A 22,026-nucleotide genomic window follows, 5' to 3' on the forward strand; every position below is an offset into this window, starting at 1 on the left:
CAACTTGCTGTAATTTCTCTTGCCTTAAAAAAAGAAATTTTGCTGCAATTGATCTTAACATGCAAGGTTCCTAGGAAAATTAAAGAGTTTCTTTAAACTGTGAAGTTAGAAATGTATAATACAGCTTGTTGCTGCTCAGTACCGTGAACAGGAGCTTAGTTTAAGACTATGTGAATCATCACGGATGCAAAATCAAGTCAATTATGGAGGTAATTGAGAAACAACCTGTTCTACTAAATAGCCTCATGGTGACTCTCTGGCTTTGGGTCGCGTGTCAGATCCACAAGGACTCACGTTCCCGCTGCTGGGACGTGCCCGGCGGGAATGGCCACGTGAAGAGCTGGACTCGAGGGTTTACTGAGAGGGCCCTGGGAGTTGGGTAGAGGACAAGCAGGAAAAATCTTCCCTATCGCGCAGCAAATTGATGGGAAACTGGGGGAAACGTATGCCCCGTGTAGCTCCTGGAAAGCACTTATTGCAAATGAGATAATTTAATCAATTATGTTTCCTAATGTACTAAACCAAATGTTTCATTTTCTGCTCCTGAACATCTTAAATTATCTTCAGGTGCTTTATGAAACTTAATCATAGTTAATAGAAACTTCATTACCATCAAATGTGCTTTCAATAAATGTTGTGTAACAGTGTCAGGAGGTGGAGTGAAATATAGGCTACAATTACGACAAACATGTACCCTGTAACTGAAATGTGGAGGAAAAAAACTTTGGTGCTTTATGAGAGTCATCCCTCTTCTGGGTTGGGAGGATGCAACTCATTAAATAGTAATTGTTTGACTGTAAATGTTTTCCTTTTATGTTTGTTTTTCACTTTGTTCCCTTCTGAGAAAAAGTAAAAACATAAAAATTACCCCTCCTGCTACGTTGCCAACTTCTGGTCCCCAAAGGAGAGGAACTCTCTGCACAAAGATGGAAAGGAGATTAAAGTTACTTCAAAAATACAGGATGTTTCCAAAGAAGTAACAGCAGTGTCCTAAATAGAAATGGAGGTCACCTTTCTTTAGCAGGTCTGTTCCTTAGGATCAGTAGGGACTATCATGTCAGTTTAAAATTCTTCTAAATTCTGATGGCTTTCAAAATTTGTATTTTCCCTGAATTCTAAGTATTTTATATGTGTGAACAGGCGTGTTCACACGTGAAGAACTCTTCCAGGATTCCTTTGAAACTGAGCAGTTAACACCTTACTAAAGTTAAGGAAATTCAGCAAAGAATATATGGTATGTTTTGAATCCCACTGTTTGTGGAAGCAGTTGCAAGCAGTTACTTGGTGCTTCCCGCTTGACAGCAGCAGTGCCGCATAGTGGGAAGGCAGATGATGCACCCTGCGAATACGTGATTATCTCTTCTCTAAACTGGAGCTTGGCTTTAAGGGATCTATCCAAGGACCCACTAAGGATACTTGCTGAGTAATTTAATTTCACGGTACGTGGTCCCAAATCCCAAAAGATGTAGAAAAGTGAAACTGGGTAATTAAATTACATAATACAGCGGGATTCACTTGGATTCATTCTTTTAAAGAAACACATTCCTCTACAAGACTAAAATCTTAGAAAACTTGGTTGTACGTTTAGTACATGGGTTTGATGACTCAAAGGTCCAGTTCCCAATTGGAAGGCTGAGGACCTTGCAGGAATCCAAGGTGAGGTGTGGGATTTCTTCAGCCCCTCTCTGGCTTCACAAGGAAGGGCTGCTGCTCCTCGTAATAAGGCTCATGCAGGGAATAGGGAGTGGAGAGGGGAGTGGGGGAAACCTTCCCTAAGACTGATGCAGAACTCCTCTTTTTCAGGGGATTCATGACCTCCTGCATTAGCTCCAGAGCTCAAACCTAGAACTTTCCCTGGAAGCCTGCGGTAGATGAGAATCATGCTGATTTGTGTAACAGCATCTGTGGCTGCACTGCCACATTCCCTCATTTCAGGGCTGCATTGCCATCTCTTAAGGATCTCCACTGGGCTGGAGGGGAGCTGATCGATGCGCAGTGAGGAGCCGGCCCGGCTCGCGTGCTCCTGAGCGAGGAGGCTGAGTCCTCAGCTCTATTTCTGGCCCTGCTTTGATGGCTGCAATTCAAACCAGCCCATTCTTAAAAGATGGCTAATACCGTGATGCACACAGTGTGGCCTCCCGCCGTCGGAGTGGGGCCTCCGGAGGGTTTTCTCATGCTTCCCTGCGCTTGCTTTTCTGGGTGTGTTGGTGCACCGCGCTCCTGTCATGATGGCTCCACACCCCTGGCCACAGGCCCGTGGCCTCACGCCATCCCTCTGCTCACAGCCCTCATCCCCTGCTCTCTCTGCTTGCAGACATGGAGAACGCCAGCGACATTGCCTTGTACTCGGGGCTGGGAGCGGCGGTCATCGCTGTGGCCGTGCTGGTGGTGGCAGTGACCCTGTACAGACGGAGTCAGAGTGAGTACGGCGTGGATGTGATTGATTCGTCTGCACTGACAGGAGGCTTCCAGACATTTAATTTTAAAACAGTCAGACAAGGTTAGTGTTGTGATTTCATTTTCTTTTCTCCCGAACTCCTACTGCACAGAGATACTAAGCTCATATGCACTGACTGGCGGCTGGGGGATATCCCAGCTTAACGCTCAGCAGGCTGGGCCAGAGCCAGGGGAGAGCAGCTCCAGCGCAGGGAGCACGAGCGGGGCTCTCGGAGCTGCAGTGTCTTTCCCTGTGTGCTGCTGCTTTCTCACAGGAATCATAAAGCACCTTTGCTGGCTGCACGTCCTCCTTGTTAGCACTACAGAAATACTGACGTGGCGCTTGTGACTTAACAAACAAAAAAAATACGGCAGGCATCCCTCTGTAGAGCCTTCCTGCTCGGTTACACATCTGGTTCCTTCCTTAAAGGGATTATCATTGTATTGTTAGTTTGATCAGTCTACCTTTGTATTTTATAAGCTGTTCTTTGCATGTGAAACGTTCATATTCCAAGGTCTCTGGAAGAGAATGAGATAAATATGTGTAAACCCCTACTGATTCTCTCTGTTTTTTTAAGGCTTTATAAGATCCCTGATATAATAAAATATGGTAAAAAATAAAGCCTTTTACTAAAAGTAATACCTAGGTGTTTTCTGAAATAATACTTCTTAGAAGCAAAAAGTTGCAAAAGAGAACGCGTATATGAAAGAGTATATTTTGGTAGTGGCATTCCAACGCAGCTGCCTGCCTTGCTGGAGATGAGTGGTGTACTGAGGGATAGGAAAATATCTCCAGGATTCTTCTCTCTTTATGGGAATTAAATGTGTTGCAGAGTTTTTGTTTTTAGGATTATTTTCTGAAAGACATTCCTCATGAAGCATAAGACTAGAAAGTTTGAAGCATGTTTACTCATTCGGTTAAATAGCTAAGCCTTAAATTAGTGTCACATAATTCTCAGTGCCTGGCTCAAATAGTTTCACTTGCCATGAAAATCTCATTTGGAGGCTGGGAAATTTCTTCTTTGATTTAATGCCAAGACAGGCAGTTCCTCTTATGCCAGGAGGTTACTTCAGTTTTAGCTACTTTGGGGTTTTTCAATATGAGTTTTTGTTAACTAAAACATTCAGCGGCCATGAAGAGACCAGTTACCTGTTCAGTTGGCTAAGACACGATGGAGCTTCAGCTCCCACACAAGGGATCTGAAGACAGCAGGCCCTAAAAGGATCCTTTCCTCCTCCTCTTTTTTTTTTTTTCAGTGTTTCCTGAGCTAAAATGTTCCTGGAAGTAAAACTCTGGTGTTCTTCCCTGCATTGCTATTGTCCCAGTTTCTCTCCAACCCAGTTTCTCTCAGGCATAAAGCCTGTCCTGTTGCATGAGCTCTGACAAAGTCCGCAGGAAGATGTGGGTTTTAATTAAAAAAAAAAATGGAAGAAAGGAAGGAAGGGGAAAAAAAAAAAAAGCATACACAGAAGAAAACCTCCAAAACTGAAGTTCCTTTCTGGATTCATGTTCCTTGGAACTGCCTGCAGTGTAGAAAACAGTGATCAAGTGTCCTTTAGATCTGCTGCATCGTTTCATCTGCTTCTGAACATCGCCCTGTGTGATTCTGTGTTCTGAGAGTATCAGGAAGGAAGAGCAAGTCAAACATGAAACGGTGCAGAGGTCAGAAAGGCAGTGCTAGAGTGCAGAATTCCTGCAGATTTCACTAGGAATTATCCAGGTAACAAGGCTGGCACTTTCCATCACAGAGTCGGAGTGTTTTCAAAACGCAGGCCGGCAACAGTGCCGGTCTCTGTGCGTGACTGTGTTTAAACTTAAGCTTTTATACAGTCTGAACAGCACAGGAGTAGAGGAAGTGCAGGACAGAAGTGCGGGAGGAGCTCTGCAGCTGACTGACATGAAGTGAGAGAATATGGAGACTCTCCATCAACTGAATGGTTTATTACATGACTCAGTATGTCCTGACTACATTGAGCACATTAGTGTTAGATGCAGCACATCTGAGCATAGCCTGTCTAGCTCCTGTTTATAGATGGGAAAATCGAAGTGCAGTTGGGTGCTGCACAGGAGTTACATATACATGTAATGTTTTTCCTAAAACTGACAATTAAATACGCATCTAATCGTTTTTTCCCACACAGTTTTTTTTTTATTTGCAGACAGAGTGTGATTCAAGTTCCAGATCTCGCTAAGAAGGAAGTAGCTTGTACATGTTTAGGACCGCAGTAGAGGCTGCAGCAGAGTCTGGACAGATGGGACGCAGAGAAAGGCAGACATGCCATCATATAATTGACTAACAGTTACCCCCAAATTGTCATTTTTATAAAATGCAGTAATCATGAGACACGTCTAGGACATGAGTCATGGGTCATGCTGAAGCTCATGTGCATGTTGCTTTTTTCATTCTAAGTGCAGCTGTAGCTTGTGAGACTTCAGAACATAGAGTTTATGCATTTAAAGATTGTAAACTAGAACACGCATCACCAGGAAACCAGGATTGCTAATTCCTGCTTCTCTGCCCTCTGGAGTCTCCATAAAATGGATGCTGCATCCCCTGCCCATACCATTTCTCCATTTGCCTGCTACACAGATGCTGTATATAATGTAATGAGAAAAAGTAACCAACTCCCTGCTCCCCTTCATTCATCAGGTAACTCCCTGCTTTTGAACTCGTCCATGCAGCCGGACTTGACAGTGAGCAGAACGTACAGCGGACCCATCTGCCTGCAGGACCCCATGGACAAGGAGCTGATGACAGAGTCTTCACTGTTTAACCCGCTGTCCGACATCAAAGTCAAAGTGCAGAGTTCATTCATGGTTTCCCTAGGGGTGACCGAGAGGGCTGAATATCACAGCAAAGCTCATTCTGGAACTTTTCCTCATGGGAATACCAGGGGCTTTGGCACGATACACGCCAGGAACAAGGCTACCTACATCCAGAACCTTTCTCCTATTTCAGCAAAAAGTGAGCTGAAAACAGCTGCCGTTTTTGGACACCTGGGTGGCCGTTTAGTGATTCCGAACACAGGTGGGTAGATCCTTGATCCTCCCTCCCTCCCTTCCTTGTGTCGCACTGAGGCAAATCCCTCATGTTGAATGTTTTCTTGTTCAAAATGCCAAAGAGAACTAGCCCAATGCTGCTGCTGCCAGTGACAGGGGCTCTGCTGGACTTCTGTGTGCTCTCATCCCAAGTCTCTTTAAACTCAACTCCAAAGCAGTTTGTTAGTCTTTCCAAGCTTGTTTCGTACTGTCCGGCTGCAGTGAATGCTTGCAAGCTACTGCACAGCCTTATCCCTCATGTACCATAAAATCAGGCTTTTAAAATCATAAAAAAAAAAAAATAAAGTCTGCATTTAAAGAAGATTGATAACAGTATATAACCAAGAGCTAAAATATTTAGTGGACAATCATGCATAATATATAGAATGCATTCATTTCTTCACAGGATTTTTTGTTCGGGATTGAGCACTGCAGAGGCAGATGCACTAAGTCACTGTAATGGTCATAAACGAAGAAGCTTCTCATACTGTATATTTAGCTACTTTAAATAATGCCAGCCCCATCTATCAGATGATTTAAATGCTTATTCAGCCTGCATGCAGTTTATATATTTTTTATTTTTCTCCATTAATGTAATATGAAATTTTCTAGTCAGTTGTAACTTAGCTTCCATCACGGTACTGCTTAGCTCGGCTTCTGCAAGTGTGACATATTCCAAGTATTCAAGGGGTTATTTGAAAGCCATGATAGTGTCTACCTGGGTTTTAGGCTTGAAGATCTGAAAAAAATCCAGCTAAAGTGCCAGCATTTATCAAAAGCATGGGAGAACTGGCCTCTTTCCTGGTCATATGATGGCAAATGGTTGCCTGCATTCCTGCTTTCAATATGAAAACGTTTGTCTGCGATAGTAATGGAAGGAGAAGAACGTAAGGGATTTCTAGAACGAAGGCTGCAAACACGTGTAACAGCCTGAGTCCCTCTAACATTCACAGTGAGACTGTAGTTGATGAGAACACGAGCCTCGCTGTGGGCACAAATGGGAGGGACTGACACTTGCCCGCGTTGCTGCTGCGAACGGTCACGGATTTGCAGTGCAGTCTGAGTTTGAGCGGAGTCTCGGCTCGTAAAGCTGCAGCGTAGCTGGAGAGAAAAACGTGCTGCCCAGGCTGCCGCAGCAGGGGCATTAAAGGAAGCCTTTTTTCCACTAAAATTATAAATAGCTAATTGAATGTTTCTGTACTCCAGCACTGCTGCTTCTAATGAAAGAGGGTAAAGAGCTTTTCCCCGTTCCCAATATACTCAGTTTGGTTTTTATCATAAACAAAAAGCTACATGAAAGAGCAGAGCCATACTCTGTGGTCTCTTATCCGCTAGCTGATGTGAAAGCTGGACTTCAAAGCGCTGGCCGCGGAGGAGCGGGAGCGCGGAGCGAGCCGCGGGGACGGGTGCCTGCGCCTCGGCCCCCACCGCGCCCACCTTGCTAAAGGCCACCCAGAGTTCCACAGAAGAGTATTTATCCTTGAAACTTATTGAGCACTGCCGAAAAATCACTTGCAGGTCCAAACATCAGTGCCACAGAATATTCCCCACAGGGACAGGATGGCTCTGAGGACTCTTGACAGAACAGAGACTTTCTCAGTCCTGTGCGGCCGGGGCTGCGTGCAGGTTTAGCTCAGCAGTGGATGAAATGAGCTGGTTGTTTTAGGCAACCAAGTACTTCTATTATATGGGTTGAGACAATCCAAACAACTGTGTTTATAAACCGTTCTTGCTGGCAGCCTCGCTGAAAGAGCTAAAGACTGAAGGTCACTCTTGTTTCCCAAAATTATTCCCTTTGTCAAAGGGGTGAATTAGATGAAGCGTTTGCCCATATCAAGGGAAGAGAGACCTTCAGTCATATCTAGACCAGGAATCCAGTGGCATTCAGGGGCACAGAGCTGTAGGAGTCCATTTTTTAAAAACTTTGTTGGTGCAAGAAGTTCTTAGTCATCTGAGTTTACAGTGTCTGGCTGCAGAAGGACCTTGTTTTGATCTGTATCTTTAGAGGACAGTGAAATATTAATAACTATGTGAATTGTATTAATGTTTATTTTTTGGAACCACTACTTCAGAGGAGCACTCTTCTCTTCTGGGCAGCCCTTCGAGGTGCTGTAAATCAGAGGTCGATTGTGAGATTTTTCTTTATCTCCAGTGTTTTTCTGGAAGATAAATTCTGCCTTTGCTCTCTTGTAGGAGTCAGTTTGTTGATACCCCATGGAGCTATTCCTGAGGAGAGTTCATGGGAGATCTATCTTGCCATCACTCAAAGGGAATCCAGGTAAAGAGCACATAAAACTCACACGATAATACCATCCCAAATCTGTGCAACTGCCTCATTCCATTGATTTCTTGTCCTTGCTGCTGTTCAGTGAATGGAATATAATACGCAAGTCAGTCGCTGTTCAGTGTTGCTGGTGTGACCATGGTGGTGTGCTCTGCGACGCTCCTGGCAGTCCAGACGCCCTAAAGGAGCAGGGAGGGACTCCTGACGGAGGAAAACAGCCAGGTCCCACACGTGCTGCATGCTGGCAAGAAGCACAGGCTGCAGATGCCTGTGAAAGGAGCAGCAGAGTTGTTGATTCTGGCCCAAGGGAGAATTAGTGTGTAACAGACACCCTCTAGCCTCTGTGCTTGATTTTGTCCTCACACTTTATGCAGAAGGGCTGAGCGTGGCTGCTCTGGAAGAGGCCGCTCTGCTCCTTGCCCAGGGCACCTCGAGCTCCGTCTCACAAGCTACTCGGGGGCTGCAGGGAGCTAAAGCTGGTGCAGGGGCAGCGCGGCTGCCGACAGCGTGACCTCAGTGTTGTGAGATGAAATGCTTACTGCTTCTAGAAAGAAGCTTCTATTTAGAAGAAGCATTATTTTTAGAAAAAGTTTTTGATCAACTATAGCGATCCTTTGTTTTTCATTTACTGCAAGTCTTACAGGCGCTTGGAAATCTTGGATTTTGATGGATTTGGGAGGATTAGATATGTTTATCTTGCGACTATTCTCAGATATTTTTCTTATTCTTTGTAGGAAACTCAGGATGGTTTCTTAAATTAGCTGGGAAGAAAAAGGATTTAGGAAAAGTGGAAGGTTTTGTTTTTAAGGAAATTCCAATTTGCAAAAGGTTGGCTGCTGTTAAGCGATGTTATTTTGTGCAAAAAGAGTGTTTCTTAGCAGAGAGCAATTTGTGAAAAATTGGGTGTTTCACTGAACTGCTGTCAGAACGAGTATTTCAAGCAAACGATGCAAACCAAAGGACTTTGTTATGCCCATGAATCACAATCCCCTGCGTGTCTCCGGGTGCTGGGCTTGGAGCTTCCTGCAGGGCTGGCTCATCAGGAACACGGCGCCTCTCTCTTCCCTCTCCCTCTTAGGTTTTCATGCTCCTGTTCAAAGAGGGAAGTGGCAGCTGTAGGAAACTGTGCGTTTGATTTTTATTTAAACCTAAAAGTCCTATAAATGCTTATGAGCAGTAAGACTTGGGAAGAGTTACTGTTCTGACACTTGAAAAAGAAGAGGCAGAACTGGCCTGTTTTGTCAGTTACGTTGAGTCTGTTTTTTTTTTTTCCACTCTGATCTTCATCTCAAAGATGCTTGTATGTGTGTTTAGTTGTTTGTGTGAGTTATGTCACTGAAGTCATTAGAACTTCTCAAATCTTTGGGAGAAATGGTGCTTTTCATTCCATTTTTAGAGCACGTAATTCTAGTTATACTGAGAGTGCTCCTCCTGTGTGATGTCAGATAGATGCAGGTATTTGCAGTCCTGATTTAAAAGATCAAAAGCCTGAACTGAACAGCCAAGGATTTGAGTAAATGTAGCCTAATAGGCCTGTTTCATCTCCAGCCAGTTTCCGTATTAGCACACAGGCTGGGTTGCATGTGTTTTCGGCAGCAGATGAACGAAATGACGAGTTTCTTTGACGAGTTTCTTCACTGTGTAATGAAGGTAGTGCAAGTACATTAGTGATCCATATTAAGGCAAAACCTGAAAGATTTTTACCTTCTTTTCAAACAAAGCCTACAGCCAGATGGCCCAGATGTTCTTCTAGGCCCAGAAGTAAGTTGTGGTCCCTCGGATGTGTCTGTGAGCACCCCGTTTGCCTTGACTATTCCACACTGCGCAGAGCTGAATTCAGAGCACTGGAATATTCACTTGAAGAAAAAGACCCAACAGGGAAAATGGGAGGTAAGTTTGCATTTCTGCTCCCACTCAGAGGGCTGTACTAACCATGGAAGCACCGTTATCTTCATTCACGCAGGAGCTGGTCAAAGATGATGCAAGGGATAGAACCAGAAGTGCTCTTTTTTCCTTAAGAAAGCAAAAGAGAAAAAACTCTGCTTTGTCAAGCAGTTAAAACTAGCCTGAAGCGCTCTACTGAAGTGTGCAAAAACAGTTTTTAATGACCTAGCCCCTGTTACATGCAAAGGTACCCTTTGATCAGCTCGCATCAATAATGCAGCCAGGACCCCCTTGCGTGATGTGTCTGTTCACCTTGCCCTCCGCCATGTGTTTTAAGCCCACTGGCCAAATTTGGCACAGGCAGCAGCCTCAAACGTGTCCAACTTCTTGCATCTTTGGGGGAGAGATCCTACTAATACACTTAGCACTCCTGAGGAGAGGGCCAGTGCATGAACCGAGCCTTTAGTCAACAGAGAGGTTTTAAATTTACCAACATGAGAAAAAAAAAAAAAACCACATTCATTGTACATTATTAAAACCACCGAAGCTGCATTGCAGTGTGAGGAAACACAGTTAAGACATTCCAGGTTATCGTAACTCTCTCCTTTTCCTGCTCTAAGCCGCTATGTTGTTTGTCACCCTCCTTTAACCCATTTCAAATTCAGCTTAGTTCTCCTACCTTAGATGCCCTCAATAGTCAGCTCCATCAGTGTTGCTTACAGACACCCTGGGACTAATGAGGAGGAGTGTAACACCAGACTGCAGACTGCTCATATACTTCATCTAATGATGTTATAATGCAGAACTGAGCATGAAAGACAAAACAGTGGGGTAGGTGTTCTTTTGATGAGGGTAAACCTAACTGTAACGGTTGTTGTGAGAGCATGTCAAGTGCCTACTGTTGGGCAAGGCTTTCTTACTGCCTTGAATCTTCAAGTAATTCCCTTACTTGATAGTGGGGAAAAAAATGCCTAGAAAGTCAAGAATACTTGCAGATCTTCATTGTTATTATTATATGCTGCACACATTGAATTCTGTGCAATATATTGTCATAAACTCTGTTGCTGTCTTGGGGTGAACCAGAGAATATTTGCCCAGATAGGACATCCCCCTTCCCCAAGGTCAGCACAAGCAAAGACGGTGCCGACTGGCACTCACATGTACTTTATATTCCACTTGAATGAAAAAATAAATAAAAATAATGTCATGACTCCTACTCTCTAAGTATCTATGGTTATTTTTTTAACCTAAGTTTCATTTTGCAGGAAGTGATGTCTGTGGAAGAGGAAACTACTTCCTGCTACTGCCTGTTGGATCCTTATGCCTGTCACATTCTCTTAAACAGCTTTGGAACTTATGCTCTTATTGGAGAGCCCATCTCTGACTGTGCCGTCCGACAGCTGAAAGTAGCCGTTTTTGGATGCATGTCTTGCAATTCTCTGGATTACAATCTGAGAGTGTATTGTATGGATAACACGCCTTGTGCATTTCAGGTAAATGGTTGCGCTTTGCTACTTGTTTTTAGCTCTTACTCCACAAAATACTGACGTTCCTTTCTCCTGGGGATGGTCCTTAGGTTAATGGTCCATAACTCGGAAAAGGAGAGTCCTGTAGTTTATTCCGTCACTAGTGCATGACTTCATGCAGACGGTTTCATTTCTCTGCACTGTTGTTTCTCCGGTGGATTCACAGTGTAAGAGCTTTAGAGTAGCCAAACTGTCTACTCATTTTTGCCAGGCAGATGCAAATCCACTAGACTGACGTCCTGTAGGCAAGGTTAGTTACAGGAAAGATGCAAAAAATGGCAGAACGGATTCAGTGCGTTGGCTACACGAGCACAAGGAGAGCCTGCCTGCCCCTGCGGCCCAGCACTGATCCCGCCACGGGCAGAAAATGAAGTCATTACCATTTGATGCACGTGTTTATCACAGTCATTACCGTACACTGTCATTAGGCAGATCAGGATTTCCTGCTTTGTATAATGTGAGGAAGAAGAAGGATTCTCTCATGATCTCTTTCTGCAAGAATTAAATCATAATTGTGCATTTCTTTACTGTTTAACAAAACAGCACAAACCTCAAGTGGCAATTAATCAAAATTAGCATGACTTTTCTACATGGTACATCAAGACAAAACAAGAAAATTCACTGGCTTTTGCAGCCTTGGTAAACCATAAGCTTCAATGAAATGCTTTTCTTTTGGGAACTGAGATGAAGGCAGTTGTGACAGGTGAATTTTGCTCCCTGTTCCGATCTTGCAGAATAGAAACATGAATCTTAATGAAGTACACAAATAGCCATGTGCTTCTAATAAAAGCTAATAAAAAGTGTGCTTTCATGCAGTCCTGTGCAGCTGTTTTATACAAGATGTAGAGAAGTCCTAGGAACATTTTAATATGGAGAAAAAATCCCTGAAAACTCCATTCTTCAAGTAACTATGAAAGATGCTCACAACAGGGAAATGAGATTCATTTTATTCACAGCAGCCATTTATTTTTTTCATACTGCTTCTTACAGCATGGTGCAATCTCTTTCCATGATTCATTTTGTACTGAATTTTACCCTCACTCTGTTAAAAGGAATACATAAATACCTTCACCCAAGGCAGCCTAATTTAATTGTACCATCTTGTTTCTCAAACTATTGTGACATTCAGCAAAACCATGGAGGAGGCCAGATAATATTTTCTTAATGTGAGTTAAAGTAAAATTTCAAAGCTGCTTGTTTTCTTTCTGTGGAAAATTGTTTAAAGAATAATTACCAGTGGTAGCCACTTGCAGAAATTAGAACAGGAACTTCATACACAATGAGACAACTGTCTGTTTATCAAATTCTCCTTTGTTCATAAATATGTTGCATCAATGCAATGCTATTTTAAATGCTTTTATTGAGTAGTGGTCATGGAAAACACAGGCGTTGGGAAGCAGTAGCCTAATTGGGGCGGCCAGGTTCTCTGTTGACACCGTTGCTCCCTGCAGCGCAGCCTGCGGGATGCGACGCTCCCCACGTCTCGCTCTGTCCCGCCTCAGAACGATGCTACTTTTGCCCTTTCGGCAATTCTGAGTGTGTGTGAAACGCACAGCTCTCAACAGATAAGAGAACTACGTAACAACCAAGTGCTTTATATATTACATATTGCTGCAAACCTTTGATCCCTGTGGAACTAAAAACTAGTTGCGTGATTAAAGGTAGAGCAGTACTTCCTACATCTACAGTACCCATGTAAAAACACCCAGTGCCTTCAGGGAATTTTAAAAATAATTATGAAATCCGTTGCAGTTGAAATTCAGAACCTAAGTGTTGGTTCCAATTCTTTTTTTAAGACAAAGCTGCTCCATTCTCTCATACAAAACCAACCATCAGGTCTTAGAACAAGCTGAACACCTATAAACACTTTGTAGTAAACACTCAAGATAGTAATTTCAGGAACTGTGAGCATTTTTTTAGTTTCAGAAAATCACAACAGTTCTAATAGCTCTTGTAGAAATAATGTGGGTTACTGATAAAGCACAGATTTTATATAATTTAGGTAGACAAAGGTAATTTTGAAAGACTTCTGCTAGCTAATTTTAAAATACTTCTGCAAACTTTCCTTCTTTGCTCCTCTTTATATGTAACCATAAGAAATACTGCTTAAGTAACAGCAGGGATGGTGTTTTTAACTACACACCTTCAGCTCACAGACTCCTAGGAAAATTTATGTTGGATCTGGCATCTGCTCCGTAGTCCAAACCCCTGCTCAAAGCAGGGCTGCTGCCTTCCAAGGTGTCCCCTGCAAGGCTGTTGAGCACCTTGGCCAGTAATTCAGGAAGTCTCCATGGGTGGAGAAGCTTCTCTAATAGCGCTGCTGTGAAAGAGCAGCTCTCAGCCCAGTGACGTTCAGCTAGACGAGAACGGCCTGGCGTTGACTTGATAGCCACTGCTGAATTGCAGAACCTTCAGACAAGTTTCCTCTGAAATTCTCACTGAGACTGAGGTGGCCAAACCCAACTGTGTCACAGGGACCATCCTGGGGCAGGGGGACAGAGTGCGCTCAGAGCCCGGGCCCAGCTTGAGCTCCAGCAGTAAAACCCAACCTGAAGCGCAGGGCCTGTCGCCTGCCCCGCTGCTGCCTGCCCTGCTGCTGTGCAATGACCAGGCGCCTGGCAGAAACCTGAACTTCCACTGAATTGGTGCTTTTTCCTAGTAATTAAAATGTTTTTCTCCTCTGCCATTGCAGGAAGTGGTTTCAGATGAAAAGCTCCAAGGAGGACAATTACTGGAGGAACCAAAACTTCTGCATTTCAGGGGGAATACCTTCAGTCTTCAGATATCTGTCCTTGATATCCCTCCTTTCCTCTGGAGAATTAAACCATTTACTGCATGTCAGGTACTTGGTAATTTTGTTTATATTTAATTAAGGGAACAGTAAGAATTTTCGCTAGGATAAGCTTATCCTAGTGAAAGGATAGATAACTTCAATATTGTTTTTTTGTCATTCTGAATTTTGTGTAATTATAAATGTATACCTGTAAATTCAAGGATATATGTAAACATGCAAAATCTTTAGTTTAAATTAAGGCCCGTACACACTCAGAATCAGGACAGATGAAGAAATTGTTTTTCCTGTAGTACATTAATTAAAGAGGCTTTTGAAGGTGGGAAAGTATAAATCAAAAAAAAAAGAGGCCTTTTCTAAGTGTATTGGTTACTAGAAATTACAAGCAGTGTGACAGATGAAAATGGCTGGTCCTTCAACATGCAGACTTAACAAGGCGATCATCTCGCTTTCTGCAGAAGCAGGTTGATAGTTAAGACAATTGTGTGGCATGGGACACAGTTGTGAATGTATAGCTTATTTTCCAAAAGATGAGTAGAATGGATTTTGAAAGTTAGATGATGTAATCTATGAGGTAATTTATGCCCCCAGTTAATGAAGGAAAGAAATAAAAAGCATCATTACATCATTCTCAACCTTCCATAAATATATTTTATAGCTTACAAGATAAACCAATCAATATTAGGATGCCCCTCTTGTTATATTAAACACATTCAAAACTGGCAGATTCCTGAGCAGTGATAAAAATCATGCGGGTTTTCTCTTAACACAACAAGTCAGGTGTTACTTAGCCCAATTAGAAAAAATAACCATAATTTTTTAAAAAAATTCAGTACTTTGGTTAATTAATAATCTCTTGATTGTCCAATTCTAGCAATAAAACTGTATGATAAATTCAACTTAAGCACCCTTAGATTTTGTTTGCTGGTAGCTGCTTTCTAATGAAGATTCAATAGATGAGAATTAAATGCATTTAGCAGCACCTTGTGTAGATCTCCCAGGCCGGCTCTAAAAGGCAGACAAACCACCTGCCACTGGCCTGTCGTCAACAAAGTTTATTAGTCAAAGAGCCAATATATGGGAGAAAAAAATCTCTAAAGTTTAATTGAATTTCCCTCACCATGGTGACTGCTGCGGAAGCAACACATTGCACTGCTGGAAATTCCTGGTCTTTCCTTGCAGCGAAGAAACTTGTAAATGACTCTAGTAGCAGAATATGCGGCTCTTTGGAGGGGTGAACGTTCACTCCCTGGTACTGCATCCGCAACAGAAAGGCCCAAAGTTTGTGTTGCTTCAAAGACTACAGCAAAAAAGGGCTGCTTACATAAATAGAACCCAAGAACCTAAATAGCAGTGTTAAATTAGAAAAACAGCCTGCAGAAAACAGTACGTGTGTGCTGCCTGCAAACCACCTGACTGATAACCTGAGAAAGAGCTGCTGTTTTCTGGCCTCCCTGTTTCTTTGGAGGTAACAATTTGAGAGGATTATTTCTGCCTCCTTGTTTCTGCAGAGCTGGTATTTCTTTGGGGCATTATCTGCTTAGCTGGTTCTGAGTCCCTGGTGCATGCCAAGTGCTCAGCGTGCCTCAGAGGCCCCAAATACTTTGTGTGCAGTTCAGCACTTTTCCTAATGCTGGGTACACTTCCATGAATAAATATTTTGTTTATGGCATATTAAACTCAGGTATTTTTGTTCTCTGTTGGCAAGTAATGGTCTAGAGTTTCCAGTTGAAATTGAACTGCAGGGTGCTGTTAAAACAAGTCCTGATAGCCATGCAAATTTCTCCGTATTAATCTTTACGTGTTGTAAGGGCCTCACTTTGCTGAATCGAATGCAAGTGGCACAGTCCAAAACAGCTATTAAATTTATTGCCACAAGATAAAAGCAAAAAATAAAAAGTGCGAAGAGGGAGCCATAACCACGGAAGAATCCCTGGCTAGTGGGGGAGCAGAGGCTGCTCGGAGAGGACGGCAGTGCTGCAGGCCCCGCTCGCAGAGGACACACGGCCCCTGCTCTCAGCAGCTCCTCGCGGCTACAGCGAGCACGTGCTGGGAGCAGAGCCTGGCAGGATGCTGAGACTGAAAGCAAATACATGTTCGCCTTCTGTAACCGAGTATGGCTTGGATGACTCAACTGAAAACTGTAATAATTATTTGTCGGAACAGCAGCACAGCTTCTCCTGGCTGTTGTGTTCCCCCCCTCAGTCTGGCTGCACCCACAAAATGGTTTTAGTGTCCTACTCTCTGCTTAGAGTTTATTTATTACAGGAGCTTCAAACTGGTGTATTTCTGGAGTGTTTTGAACACTCCTTGTCCACCATACTCTGTCCTCCTGAATTACATTTCATGTAACTTTTCAGTGGAATGATTCTTCCACCTTTAATAAAGGCAAAGATGATTGCTCTGGAAAAATCTAATTACAGTTGTTCTACTGTAATACTTCCCTATGTTTTATTGCTGTTGGTAGCTTCCATGGCTACCACCTGAGGATCTAAACTCAGAGTTTGTAATTATTACTGCATTGTTGTGGATTGCGTGAGACACTCCTGAGAAGATGCCAAGTTAGTCAGATTTCAGTCATGAGTAAAACAATTCTCCTTATTTCAGCTTTGATTTTAGACCACGCTGCTCTGCAGATTTCTAAGCCTGTGTTCTCAGGTTGCCACTAGTTAGCTGATATCTTCAGGGACATAGATTGTCATCTTGTAGCAAGTTTGCTGCTTCCTACTTTGCAAGAAACAAGCAAAAAAAAACACAAGAAATTGCTTAGAAGGCGACAAGAATGGAGAAAAGCCTCGTTTCTGTGGGGGAAAGGCATAAACTCCCACTACACTTCCCCATGTGAATTTCTTGTAAGAGTTAAATAGATGTTTCACTTGTGTTTTGCAACACTTTCTGCTTGTTTATCCCTTCTCCTTGCCCTGCTGCATTTCTCTGGCAGGAGGTGCCCTTCTCCCGCGTGTGGTGCAGCAACCAGGCGCCCCTGCACTGTGCCTTCTCCCTGGAGCGCTACACGCCGGCCACCACCCAGCTCTCCTGCAAGATCTGCGTGCGGCAAGTCAAGGGGCACGAGCAGATTCTGCAGATCCAGACGTCCATTCTGGAGGTAGCCTTCTCGCTGGTTTGCACCGCTAAGTTACTGTTAGGCAGGACACAGCCCCTTCCCATTTCGGCCTCTGCCTCTGTTGATTCCTTACATCTTGGCCAAATCTGCAAGTCTACAGGACGTTGCAGATTTTTTCGTGTAGGACTAGACGTGTGCATATACAGGAATTCCACAACACAAAAAACAGCTAAGAATTGAGCCAGTTGTACCAATTTTCTTGCAAAAAGCTTTTGAACAGCTCGCAGAGAGCTGCGGGTTGAGAAAGGACACTGAACACCAGCTGTTCATTTAGCAGAGTATTTTTGAGCCTTTTTCATATTATTATTCAGCATCTTTCTTTATTAGTGCTTCATAAGTATCCAGATACTTCTGGATTAAAGATGTATGACCACTTGCATAGTGCACATGCAGGAAACAGGGCAGCTTAATTAAGGCTACCACAGCCATTCAGTATAAAACCATGCTCAGAATATGGCTAAGTATTTTTTTTTTCTGTTAAGCTCTTCATTGTAATTTCATTAAAAGCTTCTGTCATTCCCTGTATCTGAGTAAAATCTTGCTGGCGTTTTTTTGTTTTTACTTTTTACAAAGGGATCTATCCCTGTCCACAAGTCCCCAGAGCATGCTGTAATTCCCTCTTCAAACAGATCCACTAATACGGAAGACTTTCTCATCCCCATCTCTAAAAGTGATGGAAGGGTGAGGATAATTTGACTGTAAAATAAATAAATAACCTGAACTACTCATTACTTTATAATTCCCTGAACTAACCCGATAGCAGTAGCTTATCTCTCATGCACAGGGTATGAAAATCTACTATTGTTCTGCATATTTAATTTAAAACAGTCAGACAATGTGATCTATCTACAACATTGCTATTACTTTGCATGGATGACTTTTGGGATGTGTCGTAAATGTTATATGAAAAGGCTGTAGCATCATTGTTATTTAATATTTATGCTGCTCGGCACTGAAACGAATAATACATGGGAATGTGAGACTCTGACACGAGACTAGCACAGTTACACCGGGACCAGAGCTACCAAGAGGCGTTGAATTCAAAGGGGATTTTAGGAACGGCAGAACTGAGGTGACTTACAGAATTTAGGTGCTTTTTAAAGAAATGAATGGGGAGTCCTAAATGTCTGTATTTAGGCTAAAGCAATGAAAGCCCCTTCCTTTCATGGTTTATCTGGTCACTGCTGTATTGGACCTTCTCTGTAACCTCTCAAAAAAGAACATGGGAAACCAGTGGAAGGAAAAGTGTATTTATGCTCATGATGTACGAATTCAAAATTAAAAACAAAAATTTCCTAGCTCTTTTTTTTCCAGTTAGCAGTTCCACCAGCTCTAGCTGGCATCTCATTCCTCTTGCTCTGAAAGGGGTTGGTGTCTGTCCCCTGCCTCACGGGAGCGCGGACGTCACCATCACACCCCCAGGTGCGGTGTCACCAAGCCCGACACCCTGGTAACTGCTGCGTTTCTGTTTTGTTTTCTGCACAGAATGAAAGGGAAACCATCACTTTCTTTGCACACGATGACACCAACTTCGCTGCACAGATGGGCCCCAAAGCCTTCAAAATCCCCTACTCTATCAGACAGAGAATATGCGCAACGTTCGACACACCCAGCGCCAAAGGCAAAGACTGGCAGATGTTAGCACAGAAAAACAGCATCAACAGGTAACGGGAGGCAGTTTGGAAAGGTGAACATTTACATACGCAGTGGGAATAATTTGCTGCTATTATGGTATTTTTTGTTTGCTGGTATTAAAGACGTGTGAATAGTAATTACCATTCGTACTCCCAAGGGTAAACTGCAGTTCATACATTCTTTTATATACGACTGACTACAGAAAACAGGGATGGCTTTTCCCTCTAAATGAGCCTGTGTCCAAGTCTGCCTTGTAAATTCAGGTCATTAGAGCGTGGCCCTTTTCCTTGCACCCCTGCAGGACTGGGGGCTTGGGAAAGCAGGTGACTACAGAAGGATTTGGGTGCTATGGTGTATTATGGAACCAGAGAATTAAAGGACTTCTAAGGCTGCATGTTCTCTCAGAAAAATCAGGTTGTTGCAGGGTTAGAATATGGCCTTTTTAATAGCTTTTATTCTCATGTTTTCTATTTCAAAAAGAATTAGATATTTTGCATTTTTTTAAAGTCAAAGGCATATTCAAAGACAGTCTTACTATACTGTTAAGAATAATATTACTGTTGCTAAAAATGAGACACTGTAGAAGTTAATTTGCTCATTTTGCCTTTTTCACCTGGCTAAACTGATGTGGCAATAGCAGTTTGCTCCCAGAAATACTTTGTGCTTCCCATGAACTCCACCAGCATATTCCCAGGGGGGTAGAGGAACACTTAAGTCAAGCAAAACACGCTCGGCTTGCTGCTTTCCATGGGAATCTCAATAGGCCAAATCTGAACTAAAAAAAAAGAGAGTAATTTATAGGCAGCAGAGAGGAAGTCATAAAATTTTGGTTCAGTCACTGGCTTTTACTACCTGTTGTTAGGCACTTAAATCTCTCTTTGCTTCCATTTCTCATGTGTAAGTGAACTAGAGAAAAATCCCCCCTTTTAGAGGCATCTCAGAGGCAGCGTGCTAAGCGAGTGCTGTGCCTAAGACCAAGCTTTGTCACATCCCTTCAACTTTGGACTGTGTGCAGAGACCTGCAAAGGTCTTTGCATTGTTTGTTTTGCTAACAGGAGGTTATGTGACCCTAAATACACCTGTAAAACCAGGGAGTAGCATGCGGCCCATGCAGAGCATGATCCCCACTGTATGGAATTAACTGGAGAGCAGGGAAGGGGCAAGGCATTGGTGACCACACTGTCATCTTCATGGGCCTCACTGAAGAGACCGGGTTACAGTTACAAGCAAAGCATGTTCAGAGCAGGCAAAAACACCCAGCTGACATCTACCTGTTTACTCTTTTCCACGCATCTTGTGCCTGACAACTTACTCCTTTGTCTGTGGATGATAAAAGGGGCATGATCTTAGGAGTTTCAAATCAGGATTTGGCATCTCAGGATTAACCAAGTAAATGCTTTATATAACATTTAGGCTTATGTACACAAAGACAGTAGATTTATGTGGATGATTATGTCCAAAGCAACTGCAAAAGGTGATTTAAGGTAACGTGTGTTTAAGAAAAGCATCTTAATTCCCCAAGTTCACGGTAGTCACAGTGTGCGCTTTTCAAATGCTTTTACGTCACCTTTTTCTATTCTCCTTTTAGGAATCTCTCATATTTTGCTACACAGAGCAGTCCATCTGCTGTCATTTTGGACCTCTGGGAAGCCCGACATCAGCACGATGGTGACCTTGACTCCCTAGCATGTGCTCTGGAAGAAATAGGAAGGACACACTCCAAAATCTCAAACATAACAGAAACTGAGATGGAGGAGGCTGACTTCAGCTACAGCAGACAGAACGGACTTTAGTCGTCTCCTCTCCATTCAAGAATCAATGGCCAGCTTTGATTTTTACACTAAAATGTCTCTTTGGCAGGGAGGGAGTAAGGATCCGTGCACAGTGTGTATAAGGAACAAACATTAAGTTCGACAATGCAGTTTTCATTTGGAGGAGCAGAAGCTGCCCCCATTACAAATCATCTCAGTAATAAGGAAAATTTAGGCTTCTCCCGGGCCCAGCGCTCTCCTTTGTTCTATATTTGAAATATGTTCTAGTGTCAAAAACTAAACTACACACCTGCCATTCCCAGGGGCAGGACGGGGTGAGGTGCGTAGAGCTTTTATACTGTATTTAGGAAAAAATGCCTAGTGATAATCAGCAAATAGCGTATTGAATATGTAAAGCCATGAGAGGTCACTTGTAGTTTAAAGGTTTGTTGTGGTGGGGCCTTGTGTCGCTTTTGTCCTGCACCTCTCTAATTCACCGCATTTCAAGGGTGGGTTCAAGGTGCCCTTTGATGGCATCGCAGAGTCACTTTGTATTTGCTTTAATCTAGTGGCAGGACTGTTGAAAAACAGCCCTGTGACTGCAACTGTCATCCAAATAATTCCAAAATTTGCTCCCCGAATGAATGTACCTTTATGGCAGTTTTCCTGGATATTCTGTTAACCGAAGAACGCAACAAAATCCTCCACTATGAAGTTCCCACTTTGCAGACTTAGTCAAAAATTGTTCAATGGGGGGGTGGGAGGGGAGATAAGGGGCTTTCAGCAACCAAATGAAACCAGAAATTGCCAGCCCAGTTTTAGCAAGTTGCACTTTCTGTTCCTCCATCTTTGGGGATTCGGTTAAAAAGTGAAGGTGAATTCAACTAGTACAGCACAATTTTGCTTAGGTTTGGTCTCAAATTGAAACAACAAGCCCCGCGTGGTTAAAGCTCCCAAATTGGTTGAAGTTCGTTCTAGAATTTGCCAATTTAGCACAATTTTCACAGATTCAACAATATAACAAAGCTAACATTTGGTTTTAGCTACAGAAGTTTTGCATTTACCACCTAAACTAGAATTTAACTGGAGAATTCTCCTTAATTTTTTATCCATTTCATGCAAGAATAATTTATTACTTCAAATGAACCAAAAAAAAAAAAAAAAAAAAACTGTCACTGTGAGTGTCGTAGAGAACCTGCACTAAGCCAGATTTAACCAGTACGTTTGCTCGTTAGCTCTGGCCCTTGGCTATCAGCACTGGTTATGTGAGCACAGTCAGTGTAAAGTAGCAACATGAACTCTAAGAAGCTCTAAGAAAGAGCTTTACGACACTGCAAGAAACTGAACAGCAGCATTAATGCCGTCTACCCCCACATCTGTCTGAGAGAAGGATGACAGTGCAGTGGGTACCTACTCAGTGTGCACCCCATAATTACCTAAAACTGGTCTTTCCATCCAAGATGCCAGCTCTAAAAGTACAATTACCTGCTTTTGATGCCAGACTTCACTTGTTCTCTCTGATTTGAATTTGCAGCTGCCCTTGCTTTTCCAGCTC

General features: G+C 43.0%; 1 protein-coding gene across 1 annotated transcript in view; it reads left to right on the forward strand.

The window, feature by feature from the left end:
* The window catches only part of UNC5D (unc-5 netrin receptor D), a 79,979-nt gene extending 58,939 nt beyond the window's left edge, over positions 1-21,040 (forward strand). The window contains exons 8-16 of the mRNA XM_026042467.1: positions 2,315-2,500; positions 5,088-5,465; positions 7,670-7,754; positions 9,482-9,650; positions 10,910-11,137; positions 13,863-14,012; positions 16,903-17,067; positions 18,571-18,749; positions 20,309-21,040. Of these exons, the coding sequence (XP_025898252.1) occupies positions 2,315-2,500; positions 5,088-5,465; positions 7,670-7,754; positions 9,482-9,650; positions 10,910-11,137; positions 13,863-14,012; positions 16,903-17,067; positions 18,571-18,749; positions 20,309-20,513 (1,745 nt within the window). The 3' untranslated portion in view covers positions 20,514-21,040. The remainder of the gene's footprint in view (positions 1-2,314; positions 2,501-5,087; positions 5,466-7,669; positions 7,755-9,481; positions 9,651-10,909; positions 11,138-13,862; positions 14,013-16,902; positions 17,068-18,570; positions 18,750-20,308) is intronic.
* The last annotated feature ends 986 nt before the right edge of the window (positions 21,041-22,026 follow it).

Source organism: Nothoprocta perdicaria, unplaced genomic scaffold (genome assembly GCF_003342845.1).
Source record: "Nothoprocta perdicaria isolate Ctin4 unplaced genomic scaffold, notPer1 scaffold_103, whole genome shotgun sequence".
Lineage (NCBI taxonomy): Eukaryota > Metazoa > Chordata > Aves > Tinamiformes > Tinamidae > Nothoprocta > Nothoprocta perdicaria.